Source organism: Denticeps clupeoides, chromosome 5 (assembly GCF_900700375.1).
Source record: "Denticeps clupeoides chromosome 5, fDenClu1.1, whole genome shotgun sequence".
Lineage (NCBI taxonomy): Eukaryota > Metazoa > Chordata > Actinopteri > Clupeiformes > Denticipitidae > Denticeps > Denticeps clupeoides.
The window spans coordinates 5,264,933-5,286,127 of record NC_041711.1 but is presented as its reverse complement, the minus strand read 5'-3'; the positions used below and the strand labels follow the sequence as shown (position 1 = coordinate 5,286,127).

Below are 21,195 nucleotides of genomic sequence, written 5' to 3'. Positions count from 1 at the left end.
CATCGTTTACATTTTTATTAAATGCTTAAGTAGAATCGACAACCATTTGTATCATATGTAAATAAAGCAATAGAAACGTACTTTGAATTATTACACTTTTCTCTTGAAGAAAACTTGATATGAGTAGTATGGCATCTCTACTTAAGAAAATGTGATAAATGTGTAAGGGCTAAAGTTTAAGATTTAACATACCGTGTCATACACATTAATACATTAAATCATCAGCTGATCTACAGTAACTCCTAACATTCTTACTCCACCTACCTTTAAAGTAGCAACAGTAGGAACTAAATATTAGACCTTCGATTACAAAAAATGTAACAGTAATAAAAGAACACAGTTGTACATTACACTGAGCATCAACCTCAAAGTATAAAAGCTTACATTGTGGTTTACACTGTTTTTATGGTTTAAGGGTTTTTAAATATAGGCATTTGTCTTACAAGAACATTTGGCAACAAAGTGTTTTAAAAAAAAAAAAAAAAAAACTCATATCCTTAAGTAGCTTCTTGCTGTAGTTGGGGTCCTGGAATCCTTTCAGAATTCTGGTTAATACTTCCAATTACAATATAATTTAAAATAAATACCTTATTTTGCGATTGTATCAGTATTTGATAAATTGACATGGTTTTACCACGTCTCTTCATGATCGAGCTCTTAACTTAAATAGTGTCCTAATCAAATTAGTCCAATTTGATTGACGTTCTCTGTAACAACACATGATTAACGTGAGGTGTCCAACATGCAGATGAGAAACTGAGTGCCAAATGAAAAGGCTGCGTTTTCCTGCCAGCACTTCACCTAAGGTCCTGTTCTCCTGCTAACGCGTCCGAAAAGTAAAGAGGTCACATCTCCACATCAGCTTTAAGTGAACACTCACAACACATTATACACACCAGAGACAGAATACTTATACAGGGAGCTTGTTGAATTGCCGTATGGGGGAGGTGGGGGGGTGTGGGGGCGCTAGACAAGGGGAGTGTGTTAGCAGGTTAAGGTACCGACTTGTCTAAAGCCACAGTCAGAGTCAAGAATAGTGTCAATGCAGTTATTGATTATATGGGGAAGAAAGGAGGGGGGGAAAAAAATAGTCCTTCATAAAAGTTTCCCATGCAATCGGGATATGGGTGCTTTTTTTTTTTCTTTTCTTTCTTTTTCTTTTTCGAGTTCAGGTTAGTTAAGGTTATTAGCATGGTCCACAAATTTTAAAAGGCAAAAAAAAAAGCACTGTCTAAAACTCTAATACAGAGTCAATGAATATATGAGGCATTGGTACCAAGCTGTCACGTAATCCCCCTGGGGTCATTCATATATTTTTTGCATGCAAATACCAAACCTCATTTGTTTTTTTCCTTTTCCAAAGTCTTCATTAAATACCAAGAGAACACTTAGTGTCTGTACGTCATATGTATGTTGAACGGCTCACACTGGCCGTCTCCCGTCTTGTCAGACGATCCTGTCTGTAGTTTCAAATTAAGAACTCGCGCCCTCCGCAGTCCGGCCGGTTTTCCGCGACAGGATGTTTTGTGCCTTTTGAGAAGCGCCGGGCTCCAGAACCGCGAAGGGCAACGTTTACAAGAGAAGGACCCCTTGGCCAAGTGAGACCACCTATGAATGTACGCGGACACGAACCTGCGGGACTGCTTCCCGCAGACCGGGCACCTCAGGCGCTCATGGGGGAACCGGGCTCTGGGACGGTGCTTGGCCGCCCTGTGGACCACGAGCGCGGCCCGTCGCGAAAAAGCGGTGCGGGGGCAGAGGGAGCATGAGAAGCGCCTTGTGGACGTCTTCAAAGACGAGAAGCTGTGGAGCTTGAGCCCTCCCGCCGCTGCCAGTTCGCACACCACGCCTCCCCCGCGCCTAATCCTTAAGAGCAGAGCCATCCGCCTCTTGAATCGGCGCTGCCGTCGGCGAATCGCTCTCCTCTTCTTCCTCAGCAGTTTCCTCCTCTGATCTCTCGGCCTCCCCCCGCCCGAAAGATCCATCTGCTCCCTTCCCACTCGCTCATCCCACTTGTACGCCCGCCTCTCTCGGCTCTCCTTCTTTTTTTTCCTCCTCTTCTTCTTCCTCAGCTCCTCCGGCGCCTGAAAGCTCACGTGGTGCTGGTGGTGAGGCTGCAGTTCGGACAAGTGATGGTGGTGCTGGTGGTGCTGCTGGTGGTGGTGGTGGTGGTGGTGGTGGAGCAGCTGATGCTGGTCGCTGGGCGGGGGCGGCAGCCCGAGGAGCGGGTGAACGGGCGGGTTGACGTTCAGAGAGTGGAGGGAGCTGGTCTGGTAAATCGGCTCCCCCTTCACGCCTGCCAGCGACTGCTGGTGGCTCAGAGGGGGAATGCCGGAGCTCGGGGGCAGGTGGTGGGAGAAAGGGGAGGCGTTGGAGGAGGACGGGTGTGGCGCGTTCGTCTCGGGGACATAAAACAGCGGCGAGAAGCCGGCCTGGGGCTGCGGGGCAGGCTGCTGGTGACAGTGGAGACCGGCACTGTGCGGCTGCGGCTCCCCGTGTCCTCCGCCAGGGGGAGCGAGCTGGAGCAACGCGTTGGTTGCCGCCTCGCTCTCCGACACGCCGCTGTTGCTCCCTCCAGGACCGCCCGAGACCGTCTGAGGATTTGCCGGTCCCGCGCGCGTCAGGCCGTGCTGGGACAGCCGGTGTCTCGTCAGGCTGTTGGAATAAGCGAAAGCCTTGCCGCAGACCTCGCAGGAGAAAAGCTTCTCGCCCCCGGTCTCGTGCACCGTCTGATGGTGCGCGGTTAGATGGAAGTGGTGGCGGAAGGACTTCCAGCATATTGCACAGGTGTAGAGTCTTGGTGGAGGAGGCTGGGCGGTCGAACCTTGAGGTTTAACGTCCTGGAGGTATGAGTAGTAGGACGAAGAGTTCCCTTGGCCCCGGTCTTGGCTAATCGCGCCGGTGTTGGTGGTGTAACTGTTCAGGTTTTCCCCGCCAGGTGTTGTGGGCACCTCCTCCATCTCCCCTTTCTGGTGCAGCTTCCCGTGCCGCTTGAGGCTCTGGGCGTAACCAAAGTCTTTACCGCAGAGCCCGCATTTGTAGTTCTTCTCGCCAGAGTGAACCGTGTGGTGCTTGGACAGGTGAAACGCTTCGCGAAAGTATTTCCCGCATATCGTGCAATGGTGAGGTTTCTCCCCGGTGTGGATGCGGTCGTGCCTCCGCAGCGTCTCCCGTCTGGCAAATCCTCGACCGCAGACGCTGCACAGATATGGCCGCTCATCTCCGTTGATCCCCCTCTGAGAGGGTGGCCTCCTCTTAGGAACGTCCGTGCCACCAGCGCCGGGTTCCTTCTTTTTCCGGGGCTTGCGCGGACGTTTTGGCTTGGCGCCCGGAGCTTGTGGGTTCTGGGGCAACGAGCCGCCCATGCCACCTTGGTTACCGCCCACTCTGAAGGACTTCTCCATTCCGGATGTGGACGACGGAGAGACCCCGAGAGGTCCCAAGCCAAGTCCGCCAAGCAGCCCACCGATAATGTCCCTGCGGTCGTCCCCTCGACCCCCGCCGCTGCCGAGGTCCCCGCTCATGCAGTTGGCAGCCGCGGCAGTGATCGCAGATATGGCGCTGTTGACGGAGCTCGTGACGTCATCCTCAGAGTCGTCCAACAGAGAGGACAGGGGAAGGTGTGGCTGTTGGTGGTGCGGCGGCGGCGGCGGCTGGCCCTGAGGGTGCGGGTGCAGAGTTGGGGCTAAAGGCGCCTTCCTAAGTGCCGCGCCACTCGCACAGGACGAGGTCCCGGAGTACAGGCTGCTCTGGCTCCGCTGATCTTTGAAATCTTCACCGTAGGCGTCGCTTCGGTAAGGTCCTGCAAAAATGATCACAAGTAGTTGTAACGGCTGGTTTCTTACCGGCCGGCCACATAATTGTCCGTTATGTGAACATTTGAACTATTTTCAAAGCAGGTACAGAGCTGCAAATGTCTAAAGTGACGTGATCGCATTATTTATTGATTTAAAATGCATCGAATCAGTTAAACTTATAATTCCACTTGAAAACTTACCTACACCACTAATTCCTATCCCCCCCTCACCAGCAACTCCACTTTTATTGCTTTTGCTACCGACCATGGAATTACTGGTGCCGGGGCTCCGGGGTCTTGGTGGCCTTCCCGGTTTACCACAGGTACCGGACGCCGCGTGGTTCAGTAAAGAGGTGCTCTCGCGAAAGCAGCGGCCACAGGCCGGGCAACGGAAGGGCTTCTCTTCGTGGATCTTTTCGTGGCGCGTGAGGGACTCGCGCCGGTTGAAAGCGCGGCTACAGATGGTGCAGGCAAACGGCCTCGCTCCGGAATGGATGACGCCGTGCTGAAGGAGGTGTCCCTTCTTCTTGAACCCCTTGCCGCAGTCGGAGCAGTGAAAGCTCTTTTCTGGGCTGGGGCACGAGGACGTGGCGGCGGCCGACTGGGTGGAGTGGGGGACGCTCCGATCGGAGGGATGCTGCACCGGGTTTGAAGTGACGCCCCCGGCAGTGCCACTAGTTCCCGCCGTCGTCAGCTCGTGGCTTCGTAAGTGCCGCCGGAGGCTGGAGAGGTGGGTAAAGGTTTTGCCGCATTCTCCGCAGTGGTAGAGCGGTTCGGGTTCCGGGTGGGATGCGGGGGGTCCCATGGAGGACAGAGCAGCCTTTGAAAGGTGAGAGCCGTTCGTTACCAAAACGGATGCCGAAGTCGAAGAAGGGGCTGAGGAAGATGACGAGGAAACGACAGACGAGGACGAGGAGAGCAGGGAGGACGGCTCCCCACCAATGACGGACACGCCCCCGCCAACAAGGCCGGATGAGGAATCTTGATTGAGGTCTCCGGCACTGCCGCTGCCAGGATTGGGATTTGACGTGCCACCGCTGTTACTGCCGTTGCTGTTACTCTCCGATTTCCTTTGTGGCAGGTATCCGGCCATCGCTTTTTTCCGTCTACCTCCACCAGTGCCACCGCTCCCTCCTCCACTGTCCCCCTTCGAGTCATCCTTCGAAAGGGACAGGTGTAGAGGGAGAGGCAGGGGCAAGCCAGCTTCCTGTTGCATTAGCGTGGCAAGCTGATTGGAGGAAAGCACCGGGATCCCCTGAAAGTCAAAGCTGCTCAGCGAGGACGGCTGGGAGGAGGAGTGAAGTGGGTGGTGTGGGTGGGAGTGTGGGTGGGACAACGTGTGGGGCGGCAACTGTTGCTGCTGAGGTGGCTGTGATTGCTGCTGGGGACTGGAGTGAGGATGCGACGAATGAAGGCCAGGGGGTGGCGCAAGACCCGAACCCGATTCCGAACCGAGGCCGAGGTGGTTGTGGCCTCCTTGTTGGACCAGGAACTGTTCTAAGCTTGTATTTGTCGGAACACCGGAGAGGAAGTACTGGTTAGCTGCCAGCATGCAGCTGAACTGCTGATGAAGGCTTCGAGCATCAGACTGCGTTCCCACCAGCTGGTGACCCAAAGTAGTCACCGCGCCGCTGCTAGGCGGGTTAATCGTGGTCGCAACCGAGCTCGACGGAGACGGAGAGGACGAAGACGGTCCTGGGGACGCCTGGGGAACCGACAGCCCAGGATGCAGTGGAGGAGGCGGCGGCGGAACGGAGGACACGATTCCGCCAATTCCTCCTGTGCTTCCGCTGCTTCCACTGGCACCGACGAAGTGCTCGAAACGGGCCACTCCCGGATGAAGCTGGTCCTGAGCTAAAGCTGCATCGGCCGGGTGAAACGAGCGCAGGAACTGAGGGTATCCGCTCACGTGGCTTCCAGCACTGCTGCTACTCCCAGGCATTTTGCTGGACTTCCGGGAAATATGTGACGATGAAGAAAGCGACTGCTGCTGCAGAGGCGGGGGAGGGGCGCTCATTTTGGAAAAAATGGACGTCGAGTCTGCAAATGCGTTGCTTCTGGATCCCTGGAGGGGTCCAAGGCCAAGTCCAGACAGAAGTGCTCCAGATGTTTCTGCTTGCTGCTGCTGTAGCTGGTGCTGATGAAGTTGCACTTGTTGTTGGTGCTGTAGCTGCCGTTCTAACCCAAGACCTTTGAACTGATGTGCTTGATGTCCACTCAGCATCTCTATGATGTCCAAATTGTATTTGCCAAACTGGAACATTTCCCACTTACTGGAACATGGAAGTGTGTTAGGCACACCACCAGCTCCAGGAGCGGTGACAATGGTTCCAATTCCACTTAATGGCGACCTCCAATAGGCAACATTGAACTAGAGAAAGTCCTAAGGCTCAAATGCCTTCACAGACAGCTACTGGCGCTAAAGCTCATGAACAGATCTTCAAGATCTGTTTTCGACTGCTAAACTCAGTGTTGTTCTGTAACTCTCGATCCATGTGGGAGAGCATGTTTGTCATCCTCTTGGAACACATCTTCAGCCGTTAATATAAAATTTTAATAATGTGCCATTTCACAATGGCATAAAATTGCAATGCATCTGGTGACGGGGTCATTTTAGGTAGAAAATCAGGGCATTTGCTTTTCATTCAATGCATCTATATCCTGCCAGGGTCAGCTTTTGGGGGGAAAAATAGTAATTTCCTAATCTTTAGGTCAACTGTTTCTTCTGAATGTAATTTTGAGTTGCTCCTTCCATTAGATGATGCTGACCTCCTGGTGTAAAAATGTATCAAAGGCCAAGCTGTTTCACAGCTGTGGATCTTTTCAATCATTTTCCATTTTCTGAACAGATGGCGGTTATTCAGTTCTTTTTAAAATTTCCAATGTAATTCTGCAACAAAAATATTATACATTTATGACAACTTACTTGAATGACTTATTTGTAATATATTATGTACGTGAGTGAAACGAAACACATGTACAGTTCATATGACACCTAAAAAAATACATACTTTGTGGTGCATACATCATTTATAAAATAAAATGAACACACAAATTAGAAAGAAAAAAAAAAGAAAAAAAACTCACATAAGTACAAGAACAAAATACACCACTCACATGTGATTGAGAGAGGCTGCAGCACAAATGTGGATTCATTGCCTTGGAGCGTGTGACGGTGAACCTGGAGGGAGGTGGATTTCGAGTAATTATTACATCTCATTACTTCGTCTGGCGAATTCAGGGGGCAGAACCGTCGTCGATGCAGTTAATGTGGCAACGCCGGGGTACCCAAACTAACGTAACCCGCTAGCGCGCAAAACAGCTGGCTAAAAGCGACGCGGGCGATTTGTTGTGCTCGCCAAGTGGACAACGTTGGCCCACAAATGCCAGAGCCACGGCAAAGCCCACTTCGCGCCTGTGCGTATACACATGCACGCATGCACTCGAACGGAGTGGCATCCTGCAGAAAGGAGCACGCCGCAAAACGACCCGCGCAAAAACGAGACAACGCGCTCTGCGTTACCTATGTGTCCATTTTGAGCCAGGGCGAGGTGGACGAGGCCTGTTCCGCTCCCCCTCGCTCATCTGCCCGCCTCCTGCCCGCTGTTTTCCAGTCGCCGTTAGCCAGTCGGCTAGTTAGCCTGCTAGCAGGAGCCCGTTTCCTGTACGACGCCGCGCCGACGCGAGGGCGTCCAGCGTCTTGCGTGTGTGTCACGACTTAAGGATGTGCGAAATTTCCGTCGATTGGTCGCTATCGGCTTCCATTACGACCGATTTTTTTGTCGGCCAGATAGTTTTTGGACGGGCTGTGTTAATTTTTCTCTTTTTTTTTTTGTAAAGGGGGAATGACGTGTTCTCACTTAACAGTGGTCGTTTCCGGTCGCTGTGGCGGCTACTTCCTGTACACTTTTTTTTCCTGTGTTCGCCCGAACATGAAAATGTTCTCCCCAGCGAGGTCGCGATTTAAAACCTTAAACGCTTTTAATCCCAGTGAAATGTTTAATTCACCATGCGTGTCGTCGGCGCAGCGCGCAACAGCGCCCAGTCGAGTAATGCTGGCGGACTGGCTAACGCTACTTAGCCTGGAGGCTAACGAACTCTAACGGTGCAGACCGCGCCGTCAGTTCGGGACCCGTTTATTATTATTATTAATTATTTCTTCACGCGTGATCTGCGCTGTACAAGATCGGCTCAACCCGAAGCCATTTTATTATTGTCAGCGTACGCCCGGCGTATGTCGGTTAAAATGGCCGCCGCCGCCCGTAATGGAATCTAACGCGACATTAAAGCCACCGGCTGCTGGTCGTGTTGGAATCTAACGCGACATTAAAGCCACCGGCTGCTGGTCGTGTTGGAAACTAACGCGACGTTAAAGCGACCGGCTGCTGGTCGTGTTGGAAACTAACGCGACATTAAAGCCACCGGCTGCTGGTCGTGTTGGAAACTAACGCGACGTTAAAGCGACCGGCTGCTGGTCGTGTTGGAAACTAACGCGACATTAAAGCCACCGGCTGCTGGTCGTGTTGGAAACTAACGCGACATTAAAGCCACCGGCTGCTGGTCGTGTTGGAAACTAACGCGACATTAAAGCGACCGGCTGCTGGTCGTGTTGGAAACTAACGCGACATTAAAGCGACCGGCGCTGGTCGTGCTGAAAACTAACGCGACATTAAAGCGACCGGCTGCTGGTCGTGCTGAAAACTAACGCGACATTAAAGCGACCGGCTGCTGGTCGTGTTGGAAACTAACGCGACATTAAAGCCACCGGCAACTGGTCGTGTTGGAATCTAACGCGACATTAAAGCCACCGGCTGCTGGTTGCGACATGTCGTGACATTAACGCGACCGGCCCTTGTCGTGTTGTTAGCAGGACGGCGGTGAATTCTTTGCATGTGACCCTTTTATAAATAATTCATGTGACGGTCCGTGTTTCTCCTTTTTTAGACCCCCGGAACAAACAACACGCAGACTTAACGTTTCCCATTTGTTCAGTTTTATTTCTACAAATAAGAGAATTTCCACAATAATACTGAAAATACTGTTATGAAAGCTCATTAACTGAGATTGTATTAAAGTAGCCTGTTTTTTTTTTGTTTGTTTCTTTAAAATCATCAATTAATCATTGTGCCCCCCCCCCCCCCCCCCCCCCCCCCCCCCCCCCCCCCCCCTTTTTAATTGAACCAACAAAAAATACATGCAAATGAATGCTTTCATGTTAGCCCAAAGCTCGTCATTAAATTTTGTAATATTTTAATCAATTTTATACTTATGGCTTGTACATACAACACTGAATAATTGCTACAGACGTATTTAGGTTTTAGGCATGTTTTAGCGGTGTTTATATTCCCTGAAAGAAACATTAAATAATTAAGATCCCATCTATAAATCTACAATGAGACATTCAAGATACACACACCATACTCACACGCTATGACCATAGTTATAGAACATAAATGTTCTATGTAACATCTATGGCATAGGATACAAAATCCCATTATGATATTACCACAACGGGTTGTGACATCAGCAAGCGTTTTTAACATAGTTAAATGACATCATATTAAAGCACGCTCAGTGCATCCCATGTAGTGACAATTTGCTGTGAATGAGTGGCCTGTTTTGTTGTGCTTCCATTTTCTACTATGAATTATTTAAGATCAACATTCATGAGAAAGGTCGATATCTTAAAAAAAACTGAACACTTAAATTCACAGGAAAAAACATCACCAGAAATATAAGGTACTTAATTCTCATAACAACAGTAATCATAACTACCAATAATTATTATAGTATCTGTCATAATAATGACAATGACAAACACTTACATACCATAGTGTATAGGAAGATTGTCTGCAAGTTTCATGTACAGTTACATCAACATTTCCAGCAATACATACACCAATTTAAATAATTTCTCTTCTCTTGTTCTTGCTGGAATGAGTGAAATTTTACAGATGACAAAAACATGACGCTTATCAGATTGCCTACATGGCAGTTAATAATGATGGCAGTTATTCTATACCCCATATTAGGCACAAACATATCCCAACTTTACAAAACAACTATAATATTCAAATCATATTTTAATGCTTATATTTGTGCAATATTTCATTTGTATAATCATCGTTTCATGTTTTTGGGGCAGATACAATATATAGACTTTCACTCATATTTGTTATCCTACCGATCATTGGATAAATACTGATTTGTAATAGTGTCACCACAAAAAAAAACAATAATAATAAAGAATAAGATTTAGGCAAAGCATGTACCACGGACACATGTAGGATAGCCCTTAGTATTGATAAGCATTATTATAAATAGTAATATGTGATAACCATTCTACTGTTGGCTAAAGAAAGCAGTCCACTATTACAAAGACAACTCTATAGCTGTCCATAATTGTAGATTTTAGAATACCATTTAATTAAAGGATTTGGATTCATTAGGAAACAGAGGTTAACAGGGCAAACCTGATTCTATATGAGTGTTAAATGCAACCTCCTTTGGAGGAGCAGCTGCCCGCGCAGGGGTTGCTCATGGCTATATCACTGGAGTCAAGGCCAGATCCTGGAGGTCCCTGCGCACCATGTGTTTCTGCTCACAACTGTGTTGGAGCACAAAGTGAGTTTCACTGGTTTCAATTAAATGAAAAGGCTTTTTAGGCTCTTAGCGTAGTTCCTAATGCTCACATCAGAACAATGCTGTATGAGGCTGTATTCATCTCTTTTGCTAAATTTGGTTGGTATAAATACTACAGGATTGCAGGACTTCCAGGACTGCAGTTAAGACACCCTACAACTTGAAAAATGTTTTGTGTGCAGCACTTTCTTATTAAATCCCTGCAGACATACATTGTGTTAATGTGGTAATCTTGAACTCGGCATCAAACAAAGCCTTCAAGTGTTCATAAGTCCATTTCCAACAGAAGACAAAGATGATTGTCAAAGTTTCTTTTTCTGTGAGGCGTTTAGTCCAGTATCATCCATTAATGACTTTGATTGACCGCTCCACAAGTCCAGACTGTGTTTTAATTTCATACGGCCTTAATTATATAAAAAGGTGATTGGCATGCCACTGGCAGATAAGGATGTATAGCATGTACAGCTAATTGTGCACTATCAAACCACAACATAAACTGCAAATAATCCCCATTGAATAATCCAAAATTAAAATAAGACAATCTGCAAAGAACTTGTCACTACTACTAAAATTCATAGCAAAAGAATATTAATCCAACACCTTAAGGAATACAAAGCTGTGCCAACTTCAAAAAAATCAATTTCTATGGCACATCACAAGTCCCTTTGAGGCCTACATCCAGGAATATTGGATTTTGGCAGGAAATTGTGTCTGAATCTGTTATTAGAATGCAAAGGTGAAACCACTAGGCAATGACCAAAAATCACAGACGACACACCTTTTCATGTATGGCAGTGTTTTAGTATGAAAAAATTCCATTTGCGCAATTTATTCCCATAACGTCATGTCGACTGTCAACGTCCTTTTTAAACGTGCTTATAGAGCTCTCGCTCCCTCTTGTTGTAGCAGCTTCGCAGTCCAAAAATAGGCAAGTCACCTTTGGTCCAATAACGTCTCATAATACAAAAAGTCCTTGTCCTTGCATTTAATGTCCTCTCAAACAATATGGCTCAAAAGTTGTCAACTTTTACCTATGACTGCTTTAAGAAAATAATAATTAAATGGAATTACTTCATTTATCTACTAATTTTTCTGATTTTCTATTAGAATGGCATAATATTAACTTATTTATGAACTTTGTACTTGGCAGTAATATATATTTTATATATATATATATATTAGTGCCAAGTACAAAGTTGATAAATTTACTAAAATATGATACTAATAACTATGGCTGATATCTAACATATATGTTTTGAATATAAAAGGACACCAATTTCTAAATCCATCTATCAAACTCCTCTAGAAGTTGGAATATGATCACATTTTCAGATGATAAATGCTATTTACATCTTATGCTTCCCTTTTTTCCTCTGTCAGCATTTTTTCATCTTTCTAATCTCTTTTATTCTCTCAAACAGTCACTTCATTCTTACTCCCTGTTCTCACGCCCTGATTTCCGGTCCCTGCGCCCCCACTGCCTCCTCCTCCCCCTCCGGGTATAAAGTGTAACTGTTCTATAGTATTCTGTCTCTTGGCAGCAAAAGCTAACCTTCTGGCACTGTGACCCGCTAAAGTGCCTGTGCCCATCACAACCCCTGTGCCTGGCATCTCCGACCATCCCACCCCTCCTGCCCCCCCACCACCACCACCACCACCACCACTGCCCATGTGACTAGACACGGTGGTTGGGTTACGTTCCTGCTCCCGTCCAGAAGTTGGGTGGGAGTTCATCTTGATCATGTGGTGCCGATCAAAAGATGGGGTGGCACATACATTCTGCTGTGACTGGGCCTTCTGGTGCTGCGTGAGGCGGGGCAAAGTTGGGACCATACCCCCAGAACTTGCGTAGTCGGGCATTCCCATGCCCCCACCGCCTCCGTATTCAGGAACACCCATGCCTCCACCGTCTCCATAGTCACCCATTCTTCCTGCTCCACCCCCTCCAAAATCACCCATGCCTCCTCCTTCAATCCTCTCCTCCAGGTGTTCAGGGGACATGAGCAGCCTATCATGGGATTTGCGCAATGTATTATGGGTGTTTGAGTTCTTGGGAGCTGCTGTGTTCATGGCCTTGTAGTACTGGTGCTGCTGGTTCTTGGAGAGCCTGGATAAGGTGCTGCCATCTGCCAGTGCCAGCAGCTGGTCTGTAGATTTGACTCGTCTTGGGGGTTTAGACAAGGTATCATAGTTGGGGCTGAAATGAGACTCAATGGGTGCAGCCAGGGGTAGAGGGTATGGGTTTGGAGTTGGTGTAGGGGCCGACTGAGGGTGTCTCCGGGGTCGGGTTGGTAGTGTACCTCGGCCTCCAAGGGTGTAATCACCACCCCAGTGGAGGTGATTCTGAGACGAATGAAAGTTTGGAGGAGCATTGTTGGGCCTGCGTTTAGTGGTACAGTATCCAGAGTAGTCTTCCAACCCTTTCTCTGTGATCCAGCAAAACAGGAGGAGATAAATCGCTTAACAGCTATTCTTTTCGGAGATAAAGTGTCACAGAAAATGCTTCACAAGAAGAACTCACCGAGACGCTTGAGGGAGCTGTATCTGTTCATTTCTGGCTTCATGGCAGACTCATAGGATGGAGGCAGCTGTGCAAGGTTGTGCAGAGAATGATGGAACGAAGGTTGGGGCTTCATGGCGTTGTTGTGCTTGCTTGGTTTAAGGGTACCCCCTTGGGCGAGCTGCATGTTGTTCATTCGTGGTGCTCGTTCTGTGGGGAGTAAAATCACCATCGTTGAAACATGTTCACATGCTCTAGAGTGAGATTGCACATTCCACTTGGGAGAAAAGTACGCATTAAACCTAAACTGCAATAAAACATTATTATTAGCGTAAGTGGAATATGCAGTCATATGTCTTACCTATTGTGGCTGTGTGCTTAGGGCTAGAACCCGAAGAATGGATGAAATTGTGCTGCAAGTTTCCCACTAGAAGACATAACAGAAACGATATTAGTGGATTTTTTTTCATTATCACTCTTGATGAAGCGGCCCATCAGGGGAATTGTGGTGTTGTGGGTGTGACTATTGCTCTCTCTCTTTCGCCCTTTCTGTGAGAGAGATACTGCAAGTACAAAGATGTGCACTAAAGATTGTCTTTAGATCAGCCTTCCACAACACTATTATAAGAAGACATGTAGTTTCATGTTTTCAAATAATTAGGTGAATTCCGGTGCCAAGGCAGTATCATTCAACCTCCCAATACTCCCAAAGTGTGCACAAAATTCTCTAATTCCTTTTCAAGGAATATTATTTGTCTGCTTTTCGCTTATTGACCAAAATGTGATTCTCCTTTCAATCAGAACCAGCATTAGCCATTTCAGTAATTTGGACATGGACATTGCTCGGACATGGTCAATCTGTGTGCCCACACTGGAAGTCTTACACCACATTCCAACACATCAACAAGTATAAATGTTATTCACTTTACCTGTTAGAGGTCAATGTTATGGCTGCTCAGTCTACATCATGCCACATGAAAATTTAATAAAGTAGAAAAAGATGCTCTGTTCTTCAATATGTGGCATAAAGAAGTAAAAAAAACATATTCATGCTTACATCTATTGTCTTTGTTCTGCAGTGTTGGGTAGAGGTTTTTCGGGGGCCGTCCCAGGGTACCCTCTCCTCCTCCAGACCCCAAAGCAACACTGTTATTCCTCTCTCCCTGCTGCACAGGGCTGGACTGGTGACGCAACATGTCCACCAGAGCTCTAACAAACAGGAGGTTGAAAATATGTTTAGAGAACAAAATAGCATGTCCACCCTCATGCCGAAGTAAAGATTGAATTGGAATTGGATTTTGATATAAAAGCAAAGAAAAGTGATTATCTGTCCATCAAGTTTATATGGCGCAAATGTAAATAATTAAAACAATTTATATAAAGATTTTAATTATACATTCATGTTGTCATGCTAATGGGCGATTTGCCCCCAAATCATTGGTGGCTGGGTCTCACCTGGGCATGTTCAGCTCCCTGTTCCGAGGTTGCCGTGAAGCCTTATGGAAGGCTACCTTAATGGCTACTGCAACGGCAACTGTGAAGGATATCACCCCCCCAATAACATACACTGTGTTGTTGCTGTGCTGCTTAATCCGGTCAAAGCCAGGGCCAGGGACTAGATACATGGGATGTGTCCCAGGGGGTGCAGTGTTGGCCCAGACCGGAGAGTTATAATTGTTGCAGCTGTTCTGGTCCAGCCGCCGAGAGCGGTCTTGACAGCAGAAACGGTAGTGGCAAGTGCCACAGCAGTAGATGAAGTCATCCTTGGTGCAGTTAAAGCTGAGGTCATACTGTCCCATGACATCGTAGTAACCCGCGCACTGGTCCCCCTCCACCAACTGCCTTGGTTGGGACTCCATTCCATGAACGGCTCCATGTGGAGGCTTAAGGGCATCCACCGTAATGTTTTTGGGGTGCATGATCTGTGGTAAGGGCTTGGGCGGGGTCTCCAGACCTTTCAGCCCTTGCTGACTTGGAGAAGCAGTTTGAACTTTTCCTTTGCTCATCAGCAGAGGCAATAAGAACCCTGCTTTCGTGCTAGAAGTTTCTGTGATTGCCTTTTGGGTGCTTCTGGGCCTGGCTGGGCCCAGGTAGCCCACATGGGTGCGTTCAGTTGGTGCTGTGTTTGGCCCACCTGAAGAGTCAAAATTCTTACAGCTCCTTTGCTCCAGTCGACGAGAGTGATTGGAACAACAGAAACGGTAGAGACAAGTGCCACAGCAGAAGATGAGGTCATCGTTGGTGCAGTTGAAGCTGCGATCATAATGGCCCATGACGTCGTAGTAACCCCAACACATTTCTCCCTCCACCACTTGTACTGGGGGACTGAGGCCATCCGTTGTGACGCTTTTGGCCGGTGAGGGCCTAGCCTCCAGACGTTTGAGAAGAGACCTGAGCTGACCAGGTGAAGCTGTTCGCTCTTTTGCCTGGTTCAGGAGAGGCCATAACGGACCCTGTCTGCCATTTGCCACAGGGGGGTCAGCGTCGGCGCCCTGGGCGCTTTTGAGTCTGGTAGGGCCCCCATGGGTGTGTTCAAGCCTGGGGGGGTCTGTAAAGCTCGCTGCGGAAGCATTAAGTGGGGCAGCAATTAAAATGAGCAGGGTGACGACACGCACTCGGAGCACGGAGGTGGGCATCATCTTTACATGACTAAGACGTCTATTTTCTGTGGTTGACTCAACACGGCACAATGTGGCGTCCTCTTTTAAAATAAGCCTTCTCAAAATAACATTTTAAATATTTCGTTTGTGACTTTACAACATTGGTTAATCCCTTTTAAAGAAAGAAACATGTGAAGATAAAAATCTGCAGTAATTACATGTAGTGGCGTATTGGCCAGAGCAAAATTAAGACAAATTAATAGTCCCAGATGATGGTTATAAACACAATGAAAAGGGGAAAAACAGGATTATGAATTATTCTTTTGATTCAGAATCAAAATGTAAACGCTTCCTTTTGTTGTTTTTTCAACTGTTCCAGAATCTCCCGACTTCAGAGCTCCTGTCCTGTCGTCCTCAAATGTGTGGATAATTTTGATCTTTCCTGAGTGGATAATGTCCGGTAGTTCAAGTTAGATATAGGCCTCAAAAGGATCTTCAGTTCAAGGTATTCTGCTTTCTCCAGGAGGCATGTCAATGCAAGTGCTGAAGGATTGATGCCTGTGTCGATTATTGTAAACTTTTTAAAAAGTCCTTGTTATGTCCATATGGTTTTGGCACTTACAAGAATCTTTTTAAGAGCACAGGACAGTTGTAAACATTTGAACACATAAATCTAATACGTATGTGCTCCTGAAGGAGACCACCCTGTTATGGCACTGATTACATTCAACATTGGCACTTAGTCAGTTGGTTCATTATTTTGACCCGTAATGGATTCAAGAATCGAAGAAAATTCTTACGTTTATGAACTATAATTTTGTCACATATATGCATGTAAACATTTTTTTGTCTATAAAAAGTAAACAGTAGCTTTTAAGGGTCAATGTAAAACTCATTTATACATGGGCTTAATTATATTAATAATTAATTTAGGTCAATCAGTGCTATTTGAGCCAGTACCAAAAAAAAAAAATTATATTGGATTTAGATGGCTATGATACTAATAATCAATCCAAACCCCATGTAACTTTCAGTTACAGCTTCCACTCGATTACTTTAACTGATCATCGGTCTACATAAGGCAGATGGGCAGATATGGTGAGATTCCGTCCAGTCGTTAATCCAAGGCTCCAGTGAGGATGACAACTGATGGTGCTTTAACCAGATTATTAACTGTCTCTCCATAAATTCTTCTTTTCTTTCTTTTGTTCCAGCAGTTTTCCCTGATTGTCTTCTGTTCCGGATGTGATCAAGCTTTGAAATAGTCCACAGGTGAAATTTTCAATTGATTGCCTGAAATACAAAATAGATAATCAGTTTTTAAAAAAATGCTCATATTGCAGACATTAACAAACCAGATGGGTGGTAGTAGCCTAGTGGGTAACACACTCGCCTATGAACCAGAAGACCCGGGTTCGAATCCCACTTACTACCATTGTGTCCCTGAGCAAGACACTTAACCCTAAATTGCTCCAGGGAGACTGTCCCTGTAACTACTGATTGTAAGTCGCTCTGGATAAGGGCGTCTGATAAATGCTGTAAATGTAAATGTAAATGTAAATCTCTTTTGTTCAAGTCTGACGCAAGAGTCTGGCATTTGCAACCATTTAAAAAAAAAAAAAAAAAAAATTCCAGAATAGAGAAATCCAGGCAAGCGAAGCTCTGATGCACTACATCACGTTGCACGGAATATTCGAGGGGAATCGAGCTTCCACTGCTTGTCTCAGACAAACAGGAAGACATAACGCATCCATAATCGCGATCAGAAGAGAGAGAATATTTGTGTCAATGTGTTTGCGTAGGAGTAAGAATGTATGTACGAGTCCGAGTGTGTGTGTGTGTGTCTGCATACAATCCATTGTGTTAAGTATGAGACCTAAGGGGAATGCAAATTTCACGTTTCCTCCATCTCTTTTTTATTTAGTGAACAATTTTCCATGCACACACGGATACAGTCGTACCATTTTCTCCATCCTTCCTATGCAGCGTGTAACAATCCCCCAACGCCTGTGTTTTCAACACTGTGTGAACGTGTGAGGAAATCACCCAGATTAATTATAGCTGACAGCGCCACACCACATCAGGTACAGTTCATCATATTGATTCTGTCATATGCGCCTTATTGCCCAGGAAATAGTTCTTAACAATCAGCTGCAAAAATGAACTGCCTTTTCCACTCATACCATATTGAATTTGTTCTTCGCCACCTTGTTCGTGTGTAAATTCATTTGTGGCGGGGTGTGTGTGTTCTCAAAGACCGACATTGAGGGTCAACGTGAGAAAATAAAGAGAGAGTGTGGCAGAGGAAAAGAAAAGGCGATAAATGCAGGGTAGGGATTTAGATGAGAGCAAAGCCGAGCAGGAGTGAACAGAGCCAGGGGTATGGATGCGGAGAGGCTGCCTCTGTGTGTGGGAGTGCAGTGAGTGGGTGGCAGAGAACGGAGAGCTTTCTGTGACACCACTTATCAGCAGCACAGCTCGCAGACAATATACGGCACATACAGATCATACGAACACGACACCGCAACGTATAGCGCATATACGCACGCAGGCGCCAGCGCACCAGCCCCTCGCACCCACACGACACAGAACAGCGGGCACAGCGCATTCTCCAGATGACGCTCCTTCAACACGAACTGCGGCGAGAAATCAGAAAATCGCTGCAAACCTGGCAACAGGCCTAAATGCCACACTATACAAAACGTGTAACCAGCAGTATGCAACCCCCAGAATGGGACCTCGACACCCACCCCGTTTCCATTCCATCACCAACAGAAATGTAAAAGAAAAAGCCTGCGTGACCTGGCAAAACATACAATACATGTAGCAGGAATGAAGGAAATACGTGGAATTCGGTTATTCTTCCATGCAACAATTATATTAAGTTGCCACTGGATTCCTCTGGGTTGCGTCTCCATCTCCTTCTCCCCGTCTCAGCCTCTCTCTCAATCTCGCGCTCTGAGATGCCGTGCGTGGGCTGGAGCAGCTAACTCTCTGAGAATAGCACTGCTGCAGAGCTGCCTGGTGGCAAAGGGAGAAAAGCGAGATCGGGGAAGGTGCGCGCGTGTCCACCCTCATGCCGAATCCCGCCCCATGTCCAGCACACGTCCCCTCCAAAAGGTCTACGCCTCGGCCTGCAGGTCACTGGACCAAAGCCGTACCCCACGGATGTGCCAAGCGCTCTCTCTCCCGTGAAGACTACGCATTGCACTTCGCCATCAAAGGCACGATTCCTTTTCTTAAAAAACAAAGGCACATATGCATTCCAGCCAAAAGTGGGAGAGGAAGGCTGCAGATCATGAATGAATGAGTGAATGAAGGAAGAGGGGTACCATGGTTGATCATTGCAATTACTCATCATTGCCAAAGCATCTGAAACAACGCGACATACATCAAGACAAAAAAATGATAAAACCATGCATCATATAACAGGTTACAGTCCAGAACGATATTCATTTGTAAGAAATGATAAAAGGTGGAATTCGCAGCGGTTCGTTCATGTGATGAATGGGGGGGGGGCGACTGCGCATTTGTTCGAATTCGGTTCCGTCGACATGTTACAGTCGGACTACAGACCCCCGGTTTGCATGTGTGTAGTAATGCACGAGTAGGTGCGCGGCGCCGCGAATCAACTTCCTTACCTGCGCGGAGGTGACGAGCTGCTCGCGGACCGGGGGGTCGTCGGGAAATGACGGGCAGCGTGCCGGTCGCCTGTGTCGCTCCCCGCGTCTCGCTCCCTGACATCCCAAGCCCCCTCCACGCAGGATCGTGCGCCGCCGCACCGGGTACGCGCGGCGCGACGCGGACCATATACTTTCACCCCCCCCCCGGACGCTGGGTTTATGGCACGTTCCTTTCTCGAAAAAACGCGAGTTGAGAGAGGACCCGTCGCCGAACGCCGGGCGGAGTGACCGGGGCTGGGGTTCTCACGCAGGTCCGCCGATCCGCTGCCGCTGATTGGCTGCGCCCCGGCGGCCGCTGCTGGCGGGAGTGTGACGCGGAGCCGTCGGGCCGCTGCGAGTTCTCCGGCGTCTCATGAGCCTCCCGACTCCCTCCGCGGTCTCGCCGCGGATGCGGGTGTTACGAAAGCGCGTTGCCACGGCAACCGTGTTGGCCTGTTGGATGTGGTGTGAGGATGGAGACGCCGCAGATACACGTTCGTCCCCTGAAATAATGGACACAACCGAGAAACGGGACAACGAAGCGGATGAGGACTGAAAGGTCCTCAAAGGCTGCGAAAAGCGTGACGTTGTTAAGCCCGTGCAGGGCTGGTAGTAACCTAGTGGGTAACACACTCGCCTATGAACCAGAAGACCCGAGTTCGAATCCCACTTACTACCATTGTGTCCCTGAGCAAGACACTTAACCCTAAGTTGCTCCAGGGTGACTGTCCCTGTAACTACTGATTGTAAGTCGCTCTGGATAAGGGTGTCTGATAAATGCTGTAAATGTAAATGTAGTAGCATAGTGGGTAACACACTCGCCTATGAACCAGAAGACCCAGGTTCAAATCCCACTTACTACAATTGTGTCCCTGAGCAAGACACTTAACCCTGTGTCTCCAGGGGGGGACTGTCCCTGTAACTACTGATTGTAAGTCGCTCTGGATAAGGCAGTCCGATAAATGCTGGAAATGTAATGGAGAAACGGTGTGAACCCAGTCCAATTCAGAAAGAAAGGCTCAATTATGGCCCAAAAAACACTTTATTGTTCATTTAAATGGATATAGACATAAGGCCTTTTGTGAGAATTGCACCATAGGTTCCTCATAAAAGTTTTTTCCCCCATCTGGAGTTCAAAGACATTTTCCCTGGGAAACGCCAGCCCATCGTGAGAACATCCAGGTGAAAAGCTGGAGAGGAAGACTTGAGCAATGTAATGCAGAAAGTGGGGAGTGACAATGAACCAGGAGATGTGTTCCCCCACAAGGGAAATAGAGGTAAGGGCAGAACAATCCATATCAAATAAAACAAAATCTGTGACAAAAGAGCAGCACAGCAGCACACTCTTGGCATTCTCTCGATGAGCTTCAGGAGGTCATCACCTGAAAAGCTTTTCCAACCGTTTTGAATATAAATAAAAATAAAGTGAAGTGAATGTCACGTGATACACAGCAGGACAGCACACGATGCACACAGTGAAATTTGTCCTCTGCATTTAACCCATCACCCTGAGTGAGCAGTGGGCAGCCATGACAGGCGCCCGGGGAGCAGTGTGGGAGGACGGTGCTTTGCTCGGTGGCACCTCAGTGGCACCTTGGCGGATCGGGATTCGAACCCAGCAACCTTCTGATTACATGGCCGCTTCCTTAACCGCTAGGCTACCGCTGCTCCTGAAGGAGTTCCCAGAGGTATTTAGCACTTGTTGGCCCCTTTGCCTTCTCTCTGCGGTCCAGCTCACCCCAAACCATCTGGATTGGGTTCAGGTACGGTGACTGTGGAGGTCAGGTCTCCACTTTTTGTTAAGTTCATAACTCCACATGTGTTCATTCATAGTTTTGATACCTTCAGTGAGAATCTACTAATGTAAATGGTCATGAAAATAAAGAAAAAACATTGAATGAGAAGGTGCATCCAAACTTTTGGCCTGTACTGTATGTTTATACTAGCATAGACCACATTTAGCTGGACATCTAACCTCTTTCAAGCCAGATCAAA

The 21,195-nt window shown here is 47.6% G+C and overlaps 2 protein-coding genes across 3 annotated transcripts; both read right to left on the bottom strand.

Moving 5' to 3' along the window:
• LOC114790777 (zinc finger protein 865) lies at positions 1 to 8,413 on the bottom strand. Its single transcript, XM_028981101.1, has 4 exons — positions 7,320 to 8,413; positions 6,914 to 6,977; positions 3,998 to 6,686; positions 1 to 3,802 (listed from the first exon to the last, which is right to left on the bottom strand). Exons 3-4 carry the CDS (start codon positions 6,057 to 6,059, stop codon positions 1,389 to 1,391), a joined length of 4,476 nt encoding a protein of 1,491 aa, XP_028836934.1. The 5' UTR covers positions 6,060 to 6,686; positions 6,914 to 6,977; positions 7,320 to 8,413; the 3' UTR covers positions 1 to 1,388.
• Positions 8,414 to 9,025: 612 nt separating this feature from the next.
• On the bottom strand, positions 9,026 to 19,567 carry shisa7a (shisa family member 7a). 2 transcript variants are annotated; one of them, XM_028981104.1, is made up of 6 exons: positions 19,180 to 19,567; positions 14,394 to 16,831; positions 13,996 to 14,147; positions 13,300 to 13,365; positions 12,960 to 13,148; positions 9,026 to 12,864 (listed from the first exon to the last, which is right to left on the bottom strand). In XM_028981104.1, the coding sequence occupies exons 2-6, from the start codon at positions 15,575 to 15,577 to the stop codon at positions 11,852 to 11,854; spliced, it is 2,604 nt and encodes an 867-aa protein (XP_028836937.1). In that variant the 5' UTR covers positions 15,578 to 16,831; positions 19,180 to 19,567; the 3' UTR covers positions 9,026 to 11,851. The 2 variants fall into 2 exon arrangements, with proteins under 2 accessions (XP_028836937.1, XP_028836939.1); XM_028981106.1 differs by lacking the exon at positions 19,180 to 19,567 and adding an exon at positions 18,355 to 18,498.
• Between the last annotated feature and the right edge of the window lie 1,628 nt (positions 19,568 to 21,195).

What these genes read in the sequence shown, in the direction of transcription:
- LOC114790777 (XM_028981101.1), bottom strand. Translation starts at nt 6,059, where the DNA reads ATGTTCCAGTTTGGCAAATACAATTTGGACATCATAGAGATGCTGAGT. An exon ending in GATAGGAATTAGTGGTGTAG is followed by an intron (nt 3,803 to 3,997) that starts GTAAGTTTTCAA and finishes TCATTTTTGCAG; the next exon opens with GACCTTACCGAAGCGACGCC.
- shisa7a (XM_028981104.1), bottom strand. Translation starts at nt 15,577, where the DNA reads ATGATGCCCACCTCCGTGCTCCGAGTGCGTGTCGTCACCCTGCTCATT. An exon ending in AGGGAGCTGAACATGCCCAG is followed by an intron (nt 14,148 to 14,393) that starts GTGAGACCCAGC and finishes CCTGTTTGTTAG; the next exon opens with AGCTCTGGTGGACATGTTGC. An exon ending in GCAGAACAAAGACAATAGAT is followed by an intron (nt 13,366 to 13,995) that starts GTAAGCATGAAT and finishes TATGTCTTCTAG; the next exon opens with TGGGAAACTTGCAGCACAAT.